This window comes from Hermetia illucens, chromosome 5 (assembly GCF_905115235.1).
Source record: "Hermetia illucens chromosome 5, iHerIll2.2.curated.20191125, whole genome shotgun sequence".
NCBI classification, from domain to species: domain Eukaryota; kingdom Metazoa; phylum Arthropoda; class Insecta; order Diptera; family Stratiomyidae; genus Hermetia; species Hermetia illucens.
The window spans coordinates 42,402,112-42,415,380 of NC_051853.1; the positions used below are offsets into that span (position 1 = coordinate 42,402,112).

The 13,269-nt window shown below is 40.9% G+C and overlaps 1 protein-coding gene across 1 annotated transcript in view; it reads left to right on the forward strand.

Moving 5' to 3' along the window:
- The window catches only part of LOC119658483 (choline O-acetyltransferase), a 185,353-nt gene that overhangs the window by 165,889 nt on the left and 6,195 nt on the right, over positions 1-13,269 (forward strand). Inside the window, 2 exon segments of the mRNA XM_038065928.1 lie at positions 4,903-5,061; positions 5,143-5,343. Of these exon segments, the coding sequence (XP_037921856.1) occupies positions 4,903-5,061; positions 5,143-5,343 (360 nt within the window).

Consider the following 13,269-nt stretch of genomic DNA (forward strand, 5'->3'; position numbering starts at 1 on the left):
GGATCACTTTCGGGACCATTCGACATCAACAACGGGCTAAGACAAAGAATACCCTATCATGCGCCCTCTTTAACCTGGTCCTGGAAAAAAATGATCAGTGATGTTGAGGTAAATGCGAGGGATACGATCCTCTTTAAGTACGTCCAACTACTGACCAATGCTGACGATATCGACATCATGGGAAGAACCACCCGAGACGTACAAACTGCCTTATCCAGGATAGAGCAGGTGGTGCGAGATTAATGAAGGCAAGACGAAATATGGTAACGTCAGCACCAAAAACGAAACAACCAACAACATCAAATCGCACTGGTCAAACAGGGAAGAGTAGAGACAGGAGACTACAACTTTAAGATCATTGATAATTCTCCTATCAGGGGTCGAAAAACCACAACGGTAACAGTTACGATGATGAAATCTACACACAGTTGTTGGCTGCCAACAGACCCCATTCAACTTACAAAAACTGTTTCGTTCGAACCGTCTCACCATAGGGTCAAAGCTCTTACTGTACAAGACAATGATCTTACCAGTCCTAATGTATTATAGAGACTTGGGATCGTTAGCAAGAAAAATTGCGAACTCTGGGCCGCGTTCGAGAGAAGAATCCTCCGAAGAATTGTTGGCCCCCTACATGATTCCGTATCCTACATAATAACGGAATCTATGAACGATACCACGATCGTCTGGTTATGGATAAAGTCGTAATCCGGATGAATAAGAATGATCCAGCCTGGAAAGTTTGTAACTTCAATCTGTATGGTAGAAAAAGAAGACGAGGCAGACCTGCCTAAGATGGAATGATGCGGTAGGCCAGGACGCCAGACAGCTTTTAAGTATATCGAATTGGTGGACCTCGGAGCAAAACCGGAATGTCAGGAGTTCCTTATGATGATGACATTTGCACTGATCGCTACACCATGAAGTGAACCCACTTTCTCAGTTAGCCGACGGATGGGTCGCCTAAACAATGGCGCGGAAGACTAGAAGAGAAGTGCAGACGTCTCGGGAAACACTGGATCGCATTTCCAGCTGCCCATGTATGATGGCGCGCAGATGTGGTTGACGCGCTATAAGGTTCGGGTGTTATTTGACGTAGAGATATCTTTGTTAGATTCGGAGAAGTGAGATTTTCAGAAAGTCCCCTGCGATATACTTAACAGTGAATAAACGGTGAGATCACTTTCTAATAAACGAGGTTGACATGAGGAATTGGCTGCATTTAATTTGTAACTTGATCGGTCATACATCTGCTATAGATGTGAGCTTGAACATATTACCAAATTGTCCAGACTTTCTTTCTTCTCTTTTCAACGGTATACTTTAAAAATATAAATCACATCGGGGCAAGCATATACTATGTGGCAATCAACATAGAATCGTCTATTCCAAATCATTGAACGTTGACTGAAAGAACCTTGCTAACAATATCATCAGAAAAGGTCAAAGTGGGTTCACATTCGAAAGTTCGACAATGGACCACTTCTTTTCAGAGAAACGGATGCTTAAAGAATGCTGGAAATATGATATCGACATGCTCCTGTGATTTCTGTCATTCCAAATCCTATTTAACTTCACACAAAACAGAAATTCTAGCAACACCCAGAACAGAACCTAGCAACAGCCAGAGTAATAAAAGACAGATTGAAAACAATGAGAACCAAGCGCAGATAAAGGGAATACCACAACTCGATTAATAATCAATCAAAGGAGCGAAGAGCAGGGTAATGCGCCTTTATTTTCCAATTATTTTCCGACGTAATTATACTTAAAATACTCACAGACTTACTATAACAGGGATTGAGTATTACTTAGCAAGCATACAGAATTTCAGACTTAAAATAGATTTATAAGGATGACTATTGAAACCTAAAGCTTAACACTGTTCTCGCTAAAATGTCCAGAGAGACCGGTTGAGCGTCTCATTCGCGAGAAGGCGTTAAAGTCGCCGTAGCGTTGAAAGCCCTGTACATCTGCCTTCCATTTCTTGGTTTCCAAGATAGAGGGCGGAAACTCTGAAAGCGCAGTACTCAATGGGAATGTTCGTAACTGTGCCCCTTCCGGGAACTTTGTCGCAGCTAGAATATAGTATTGATAAACCTTTATTAAATAGATTTACTCTATGCTAACGTGGAAATTCTTGTGCTGAAGTAGGTGTTGGTCTTCACCTGATAACAGAAGCAAGAAAGATTCCCCAAGAAGGTAATATCGCCACTTCTGTGTAGGGTGTTGTTTGACTTCAGTTCTTGTAATGGCTCGTTGAAATGAAGTTAGCCCTAAACGCAAAGAAAGCTGGGACAGTTCAGAAGAATACATGAACAGATATCAGTATGGAGGGTATTTCGGAGCCTAGGCACCATATAATGGTAGCCTCTTATTTTTTCTGATTTATGGGTTGTGTAGTTTCTGAGAATGGGTCCGTGAAAGAAATGATCACTTTCGACCCCCCGCACTCCACACACAAAACCCTAAAAATCAGAGGTAGGCTTCTTCAATGGGGTGATACTAAGTGGCAAACTTGCGCGATTGATGAGCAATTTAAGGACAGGTAGATCGCGATTTGTGGCGATAGTCGAAAAGAGATATGTTGAGTATTTCTGGCCTTAAGCCAATAGCTGGAGATATGTTCAGAATAAGAGTATTAGAAGATGGAACGTGCCCATCCTATAGCGAGAAAGCAGAATCCGTATATAGACTCGCTACTAGATCTTAAATTTTTTAGCATCACACTATCCAGGGAATAGCTTGCAGTTCCCTTACAACTTGATTCCAGGCATCCGTTGATTCCAGCATAAACTCCACAATGTTTTCCGGTGTTAAACGCCTGTCTGCGACCGCTTCCATTCTTGTTCGGTGCGCGGTGAACCTGGGGCAATCAAATCTGACATGCTCCGCATTCCTCAGACACGTTACCACATCTTGGGCAGCATGGTGATTCGTCGTGACCAAATGGATGTAAATAAGCACGATAACCTCCATGTCCATTCCCTCGCTTTTGCCACCCTTCGATAGATTCCCACCGTGCCAGCTGCCATCGAAATGCGCTAGACTCTCCAGCTGCATACGTTTTGTCGTATAGTCGCCGGCCTTCCTTCGCCAAGATGTCTATGGAGAGCATCCCTGCTAGTACATATGCTGCTTCTCCTGATGTTGTCCAATACGCACTGCATACTCGGAGTGCACTTAACCGATACGCCATTCCCAATTTTCGGCAGGTCACTTTGTTATTCAGAGCAGTTGCCCAAACTGGAGCTGCGTAGAGTAGCATGGGACTGACTACCCTAGAGAGCAGAAGACGTCGAGTTTGTCTTGGCCCACCAATGTTCGGTAGTATCCTCGGGATCGTTGCAGCGATGGAAGACGCTTTAGTTGCGGCGTACTTAATGTGTCTTTTGAAGTTGAGTCTTCTGTTAATAATTACTACCAAGTATTTGAGCGATGGTTGGGAGTAAATTGTTGTTTCCCCAACTTTGATTTTCACAGTTGTGTTCTTTCTTCTCTTGTTAATGAGAACTACTTCTGTTTTATGTTCAGGAAGTCAAAGGCCAGAATTTCTCAACCAGGAATTGATCTCCCATATCGCTTCATTTGCATAGATCTCGATCTCGTCTCAGTGCTTTGCAACCACTGTTATGCCGATATCATCGGCGAAGCCAATAGTTGTCACGTTGTCCGGTAGGCGTAACGTCGGACCCAGGACATAACCCTGTGGCACTCCGCAAGTTGTCGGGAATATTTTTAGCCCATCGTCCGAGTCGCAGTAAAGTCTTCTCCCAAGGAGAAACCCAACTGTCTGCCTGTCTGTCTGTCTGTTTCTCTGTGTATCTGTCACAGGCACTTTTCTCACAAACGGCTGCACCGATTGAGATGATGATGATGAAGTGATGATTTCTTTAACGGACCCATTCTCAGAAACTATCCAACCGAAAAATCTGAAAAAAAAACATGAAGCTGCCTCTATATAGTGTCCAGGCCTCAAAATACTCTCTATATGGATATCCGTTCAAATTAAGTTAATAATAGTATATTACCATATTTTTGGGAAAATTGAGTAAAAGCCCCTTAAGTTTATCTCAGAGTTATAAAAGTTGGTATTAGTATAATATATAATATGAAGTATATTATCTCCAAGTTTGATCAAAATCATACTATTAGTAACAAAGTTACAGTAGCTCAAAGTTGTCTTTACCGTGTAAATTTACAACCCGAAGTACTAAATCTAAAATGCTAAATGCATATTCTTAACGGGCTACGTACAAATGGGATAGTTGTACACTCAAATATACTCTCACAAGAAGCAAACAAAACCTTTCATACCTGAAGCGCCCAGCTTCCGGATTCCCGACTTGTTCAACTGAAGCATAGGATTACGGTACAGTTTTTGAAGGTGGCTGCAGATGTGGATTGGACATTCAAAACATTTGACAAGCAAATGCTGAAGGGTACACAATATGGAGGGATGACACTGACTGAAAACGCAAATATAACGTGTCAGAGATGAAAGGATACGGATAGTATGTCATACATGTTTTACCACATTATACCTAGGAAACGCATTACCTCTAGGAAATGGCCAATTACTATAGCTGGCGACTCACGCCGGAAAGCATTTGCCACACGTATCGCTGATCATAATCTAACCAAGGAAGTAACCCTTTCTACTTTCTAACAATTAAAAAAACCAAATTGGTCTGCCCATAACTTCTGTCAGTTCAGTGCACTTTAAACTTATGTTATATAAGGAGCAAATACCACTTTGTAGCCAGCACGCTGCTTCCATGACAGAGATGAGGCAGCGTCTGAAGAGTTGCCTCTCCCCTGGCCGAAATCCCAAATATTGATCTCTCCCATATTGGCCTCTCCCAATTTTCCACATGTTAAAAATTCTTGTTGCATTTTCAGGGACGCGTGGATTGTATTAGGTCAGCTAGTACTGAAGCTCTAGAATGGGCCAAAGCCATGTGTCAAGATGAAGGAGCCAATGTTCCCTTGGAAAGCGATCGTGAAGATGAGGGAGACAAAAAGGAAGACATGAGAAAAGTGAAATTCAGTATATACAGTGTAAGTATAAGTACATAAATAATATTAGGTCCTTTTGATTTTTTGGAGTAAGTATTAACTTTCATCACACTTTCCCCGCAGAAAGACCATCTTCGTGAACTATTCCGCTGTGCTGTAGCTCGTCAAACTGAAGTTATGGTGCAAAATATCTTAGGTCATGGCATAGACATCCATCTGCTAGGGTTACGTGAGGCCAGCAAAGAGCAGCTAGGATCTTTTCATGAACTTTTCACCGACGATAGTTACAAAATTGCCAATTGTTTCTTACTTTCAACAAGCCAGGTATTTTCTTGAGACGCTCATTGACGAACAAATCGAAATTTTTTAATGTTTATCAAGAGCACAACGAGCACAAACAATCTAGTTCGATTAATATGTGCACCTGAAATATCACATTCTGTAAGAACACACGCTAATGGCAGTAAGTGTTAGATAATTGTTCACTTTATTTTTTGCAATGCATGCTTATGAATGAGTAGAACGCAACTATTTGAATGAAAGATGCTGTAGTACTTGGATATAATATTTCAACCTTATTCAACACTTTATTCCTTTCCTTCACGAATGCATGCAAAAAGGATTAATCAGTTGGTACGATGAAGAAAGTATCGAAATAAAGGGTACGTCGCCAAAAAGTCCGTCATGATCTCAAATTTATGCTGTCCGAAGGAAAGTAGGGTTTATTAATGATCATCAAATAGGTAGAGAGAGGAAAAGGAGTTAAAAAAACCAAGGAAATGCAATGATTGCTAGCCCTTCCGAGTGGGATATACCGATCAATAAAGGTGGTATGAATACGTATTGAAATGGAGGGTCGGGCTCAGTTCACGGCTATGTTCCACACAAAGAGGGATTTTTACGGAACAAAACTTAACTGAATGTCGAGATTATGATCATTCCTAAGCTAGACTTGTCTATTCTTCCGCCATTGACCTGGACGATTGGCAAGAGTAAGAGCAGGTTTTGGGAGATTCAAGAAAACCTCAATTAGGTGTAACGCGAAGCAAAAGTGATTTTTGAAAGGACGGAGTTTGTGGTGTGTCTCTAGATAGTTGTGGTTGGGCTACTCAGAGGTCATACGTTCCCGGAAAATGCTTACACTAACCGCCAGTTAAAAATTATTCTCGAAATGAATTATGACTGTCGTTACAGACTTTGGAAATAATAGTGGTAGCCTCAGTAATCAGAGGAAAGCTGCTGAAATTTGCATTAGAATGCACCCGAACATAGCGTCACATACGAAAGGCGAACCTAATAACCTGTAAGTGCTTGGCAAAACAGTATTGAATACTTTCGCTAATGAGAGGTAATTTCTCTTGCATTATCCGAGTGGCAGAAGCTTGCATTGTTGCTCAAGGTTGGTAAGGCTCCATGCTAACCATCCTCTTGTTGCTCCATACATCTTTTGTACACTATGGCAAAAATTATGCAGTTTATTATTGGTAGGTTATTAATGACCTAGAAGCTTTTCCGGTTGGCAGCTTAGTTTCCGTAAAGGGATCTTGCTACTGAAGCCATAAAATTAGGTTCGAATTTCGGCCAACTGGAACTAATAAAATTAAGGTTCGAATTTCGGCCAACGGAACTAAGTCAGAAAATTCATAGCGACCATTGAGCTCAAAGTTCAAAGTTGTCCTGTAGTGGAAATTTACTGTAACCCATAGCACTTTATATCAGTATCACCCTGAATTACGTAGTCTGGCATGCTAAATGCATATACATTACCTATAATAAATAGATGGAATAGTTCTGCACTCAAATATACTTACACAAGAAATACACTAAACTTTTCATAGCTGAAGCATCGAGTTTCCTGTTTTTGACTTGTGAGTGTGAGAGGACAAGGTAGAGGAAATATTTAGAAGAAAGAAGAAACTTCTGCCTTTCTAATTCCGTTAAAGAATTCCGGCAGCTAGCCGCTTAGGTAGAAAGTAAAACTATCTCCTTCCAATAAACTTGTTAAAGAGTAACGAGTAACGTTTTTAGTGGAGGTCCACTTACACGCCCTCTTTACTGCCTCCCTTTCCGGGGTGAAGTTTACAATAACCATAACTTTTTATGGAGGCTGACCGCCACAAATTTTCACTAAATTTGAAGAGGCGGATCTCCCTTCCCCCACATAAACTTTCCACCCCCTGCGTGGTTGCGGTTTTTAAATTCAACTTTTACCCCACTAAATTTTGAGAGTAGTGAAACTCAGCGTCCTCAGATATACATACACAATTTTTTGAGGAAGTAATGAATGAGGTAAGTTGAAACCCTTATTTTTTCCATTTTTGTAGACCACTCCACATACCATATTCATCTTACTGTCGTCTAGAATTCCAAACAAATCGGAAAACCGGAAGCTTGACGCTTCAGATATAAAAGGTTTTGTGTTTCTCTATGTGAGAAGCATAATGCTGTTCTCCATTAGCTGATAGCATTAACGCGAGATATTTAAATCACTCAGTTCTGTCAATTGTAGTAACCTGCCCAGAACTGAGCGAATAAAATATCACAGGTCAATGCTATCAGCGAATGAAGAACTGCGTAATGAAATTGCTTCAAGCATTAACGCAACCTGGATGAAGTGGCGTTCCACAACTGGTGTTCTTTGTGATCAACCTATCAACAAACGTCTCAAATCTAAAATTTACCGGAATGTCGTCCGTCTACCGCTCTCTATAGTTCTGAGTGGTGGCCGACTATAAAAGACAATAAACGGCGTCTTGCGGTAATGAAGCCGAAGATGGTGCTTTTGACTAGTGACGTGACACGTTTTGATCACATTCGCAACGAGGATATCCGCGAGCGATATGGAGTTGAACCGATCGTGGAAAAACTGCGAGTGCGGCATTTTCGATGGTATGGTCACGTAGTTCGCGCTAACAAGAATTTCCTTGCCAATATTGGTCTGAACATCAAAGTCAATGGTAAGCGCCCAAAAGACCGGCCGAAACAACGGTGGCTTGATGCGCTGTCCTCCAAGTTTCGTTCGGATCAATTTAGCCGTTTTGGAGAAAAGTGCGTGTGACAGACAGACAGAGGACAGTGAATCGATTTTAATAAGGTTTTATTTTACACAAAACCTTAAAAAGGGCTGGGGAGAAATTCTTCAAGAATGAAATTTTAATATTTCATTCGATTGACGCCAGCATCTTATTTGTATGGCTTAGGATGGGGTAATTTCGGACTAAATTCAGAAGTTTGAACTGCTAGAAGTTTGACACTAATAGTTGGATTTCAATAAAACTTGGCATATGTATGCAGGAAACTGTCTTCTATGCCGGTGCAATTTAGTACTCCAAGGATGCATTTAAGAAGTAGATTCTTTATAAATGCGACTCTAATATTTCACGTCAACGTCAATTATTCTCGTTAATTATGACGTCAGCATCTTATTTGCATGGTTTCAGAAGCAGTAAATTTGCGCGAAATTGGTAAATTTGAACTGCTATATTTTTATCGTTAGTGGCCAGATTTCCATGAAAGTTAGCAAGTGTATCGAAATATGGAAGTGCTAGGATGAATTTAAGGGGAGTTTTTTAGTCAATTTCTAAAGGTCGGTAATATACTTATTAGTAAGTTTATTTGAGCAGATATCGGAATGGGGCATATTTTGAGGCCTAAATTTCATATAATCGCAGCCCCTCAATTTTTTTCGGATTTATGGGTTGGGTAGTTTCCGAAAATGAATCCTGTCTCACTTTAAGCGTGGACATTTTGACTCCTTACTCGCTCACTTTTCAATTCACGTCAAAACTAATCAGATTCGGAAAGTACTAATCGAGACCTTTCATTCGATACCCCACATGCCTATATTCGATGAAAAAAAATTTTACATCCCCTCTTTATATGTGTGGGGAGCCACCTTTAAACTACATCTAAATTTATGTCGCCCACTGTATGCGTGGGATATCATAGTTCCCATCTGTCCACCAAATTTCGTCCGGATCGGTTTAGCCGTTTTGGAGAAAAGTGCGTGTGGCAGACAGACAGACAGTGAATCGACTTTAATAAAAATTCCGAAGTTTCCTATATTATTTACCACTGAAAAATAACTAAATCTAAACTTGCAATCTACTGTTATTGACAACAATAGTGCTGGTACGGATTGTATACCTCAACTGGCGTGATGTATCAAATATCTAATCGTTTTAAGGGTTACCTATATTTTCCCGGGAATGTCTAACATATCAATCATCATCTTTCCGCAAAAATAATTGTGGGCTCCACTACCATGTGCTCTATATTATGGATTCTGTTTAGGAAATTTTATGATAAGATCAGCTACACATCCGAACAACATTTAAACATTTCACGCATTTCCATTCTAGTGAACTAGACATTAATATACATATAAGTATGTATACATGTGTTGAAAGATATGAGACGCACTGATAAGAGAACTCATTATAACAACGTTTTTATCATTTCTATTGTACAGAAATTTACCATTTCCTTTGAAATTTCGGCAAAATATACTAAGATCTTGGTGTTCAATGGAAAACAAATTTTGCTTTGTAAGAATACGAATGCGTACTGGAGCTATATTTAGGGAGTGTTAACGAATTTCTGGAATCATTTTTCTGATGAAAACGGTAAATGTTAAAGACAAGACGATGGAAAATTATATTAAATTACCTCCTAAATGCATAATAATAACAATCATTCTTTATTTTCCAATTCTATTCCATAAAAGGCATGTGTTGAAATCGTTGCTTTTCCAGATGATATAATCCAAATTCGGTTGAAATTAGCTGCGAATTTCATATAAAGGTTTTACTTTCTTGAAATTAAACCCCCTAACAAGAATGATCTCCCACTTCACGTTTCTCTAGTCCCACACATTACCTCGCTCCTAGCGGATCATCAGCATCAACGGTCCCACCACCGACGTTAGAAAGGAATAGATTCGGCGCCGAGGTCTACCAATTCGATATCCCCAATAACTTCTACCGTCTTGGCTTACGCCATCGATCCATCTGAGACAGAGTTTGTCACCTATTTTTTACTATAGACTTTCCGAGCCGGATCACCCTCCCATATACGGATTAAGTGACCCGCCCACCGCAACCTATTGAACCGCAACCTGTTGGGGGCCTAAAATTCCTCAGAGGATTCTGCTCTCGACTATGGCTGAGAGTTAGAAATATTTTTACCAAGAACCCAAGGCTCGAAGAAATACATGTCTTGTCCTAGCAGATACAACTGAAGAAAGTTCAGCCCAAGAAGCTCTACTTAAAATTCACATGTCCAATCCTATAACATGAATTTCTTCAAGATGCTATGTATGTACCACTGCGTAAGCTCTCCTTTCTTCAATTTATCTTATCGGCATCTATCAATACAAAAGAAAAATGACGAAATCAGAAGCGTGCATTCTCTGGTTGCATTGCCAGACGGTTCACACACGCCAGCCTGTTATCAGACGCCTGGTAATTGCCTAGAAAATATGTTCATGCAGGTATACTTCCCTTGTATACCTCGTAACTAATGTATGGCAGTCCCCTGAAAACTCCAGACTCCGGCGGGTACTACACTGGCGAGAGGTAACACCCACGATCGCATGAATTTAGTCACCCGAACAACTTAAACGTTATCATCCACCGACAATATAGAGTTGACTAGGTGTCTTGGATGATTTCTACAAACAAAACAAATTACATCAAAATTCTGGAAAAACTCACAATCTCCTGGTTATCTATTAGATATAAATATTTTCTAACTGGGCAAATGAATCTACCAGACTTCGGCTCTTTGCATTATAGTCTCTGCTTTCCAGAGAGCCACGCATTAAAATTACCGGCAATCACCTTCGGATTTCCTCCCCTTGCGTCGTGAACAAGGTTGCTCCACATGTCCTCAAATTCAAATAATGTGAGATTGGGTGGCGCATAGCAGCTGTACACCTGCCCGGTGATGTTTTACAAGATTTCATCTGAACACTTTGTTTGGTTTCGTCAGACAGCAGGAAGTAGTCGGGGGTAGACTGACTACTCGGTCTTATCGATGTATCTGGCAAAACCATTTCAATATTGTTGAGCGAAAAAAGGTCGTGGATCCATTTTAACAGGGTTTCCCCATTTATATTGACTGCGTTGTCGCCCCAGGTGTGCCTTGAGTTGAAATCGGCCCCGAGAAGAAGGTATTTTGACTTGTAAGTCATGGCCCAATTAGTCAGTTTTAGAATTACGTTTGATGTAGACGGAGACTACAACTATTGCCGCCGCAGCGGAAGATGTTTGCAGGTTCTCAATGGCGACTTCCTCAAAAAATAGTCTTTTCGGACTAGAAGAGCAGTGCCTGAATTGTTATCGCCCCAAATAATGTTATATCAGGTGAAGTTTACATTATGCCTGTTTTTAATGTGCTTTCCCCACGCCGATGGCTTTTTGCGCATTTAACGCATCTGTGCACTACCGAACAGTTTTGGCAGTTTAAATACTGCACTTCCTTCACTGGTTTGACCTTTTCGATGGTAATCTTCGACGAAGGATGTACTTCACCTTGAAAACTTCACTTAGCTCTTGGGAGGCTCAAACTTGGCTATCAAAAGATCGGATTGAGATTTTCTAGAGATCGAGGATTCTCCCTGGGGAGAGCTTTATCTTGTTTGGTCATATCATACTCTGAAGTGAGTTCAGCCATAATTTCTTCGGGGTCAGTTTCCCTGTGGAGAACGACTGAGTTCTAAGGGATAGGGGGTTCTTGAGGTGGCAGTAAGCCCTTGCTCTTTAATAAGCGAAAAAATTTTGGCATGGTCTCCTGTGAACTCTGCAAAAATGAGATTTTTATCACCACGCGTGTTTTTTAGGGCTACCTTTAAGCCTTTGCCCTTTAGGGATTTCAGTAGCTGTGGGTCATTTATATTATATGCTGTAATTGGAGGAATTTTCTCCTTTTTGGGCTTTAAGATACTAGCAGAGGAGGCACTGACACTTGGCACTTACACTTTTAGCACCAACCTGTTGTTTTTTGGGCTTTTTCCGCCGACAAAGTATTCTTGTTGCTTCTCTTCGATGGCCTCAAGGTGCATCTTTTCTTCTTCAAGTCCCTCTTTTGGCTCACTTGCGGGCGCTGCTTGACGTGACTCGCGCAGTAGGGGATAGTCAGCTGGTACTTCCGTTGGCTTGGTCACATCTGTCCCATGTTCATAGCGGCGAAAACTGTCGCCAGCGGAGGTTGCAGGGATTTTACTGTGTCCCTAAGTTCGCTGATCGTTTTCGTCAGCAGCTCGATTTGAGTATGTTGATTTTCATTTTGTCGCTGCGCATCATTGTATTTAGCTCGCATTTCGTCCAGCGCGCTGCCTCCGTAGGCATTTGTTGCTGTTTTTCGAATCATTGTCATTGGATGGTATGGGCAACTCCGACCACATCATCCTCGGAAACGTCGTTAATACGCTGGACATCGTTGGTGGTTTTGCGGTGCTTAAGGCCGCTTTTCTCCGTACTCATCACGTGGAATTGTTAAAATCAATTTTTAAAAACCCTTTGTTAGTTTATGAAAGAAAAAGAAATTTAATTTTGGAAATTAGTGAGCACAGTGAGCCTAAAACATGCTTGACCAGTCACAACGTCCGGCGACAGTATGGCGGCAATATAAATCTCTGCTCCTAAAGGCTGGCAGTTGATAGCGGCGGTGAAAATTTTCCCTGGGTGCACGGGTGCAGGTTGGCGGCAGTCCACTTTCTTTGAGCCTGAAAAAAAGCATCTGCTTTTCACGGCAGTTAAATGCAGAGTGATAGGGAGCAATTTCATAACAACACCAACAAACAAGTCAGAATGCCGAAAGCACGCGCTTCAGGTATAAATATTTTGTGTTCTACGCACATTTTTCCATCCGTATATAGCCCCAAATCCAACATATTCTTTCATATTTTTCCAAACAGACATAGATATTGTCCTCATCCTAAACAAACCAACTACCTATTACCGAATGCTGTAGATAGAAATGCAGTTACATAAATTGGTCGTACCCATATTTCCGATTTACTACGTGGAAAAAGCATACATATGTGCATATATAGACGTATATTGAATACCACTGATTTAATATAGAAATATATCTACCTGAATTACACACTATCTGCAAACTTTGTTAGCACGTATATATACCTCACATACCATATGTCTGGAGTAAGTGATAGTGATAACTAAAAGACTAAAACAAAATGTTTATTTGAGACCCCCCCCCCCCTTGATATCAGCTCACTTTGTTCTG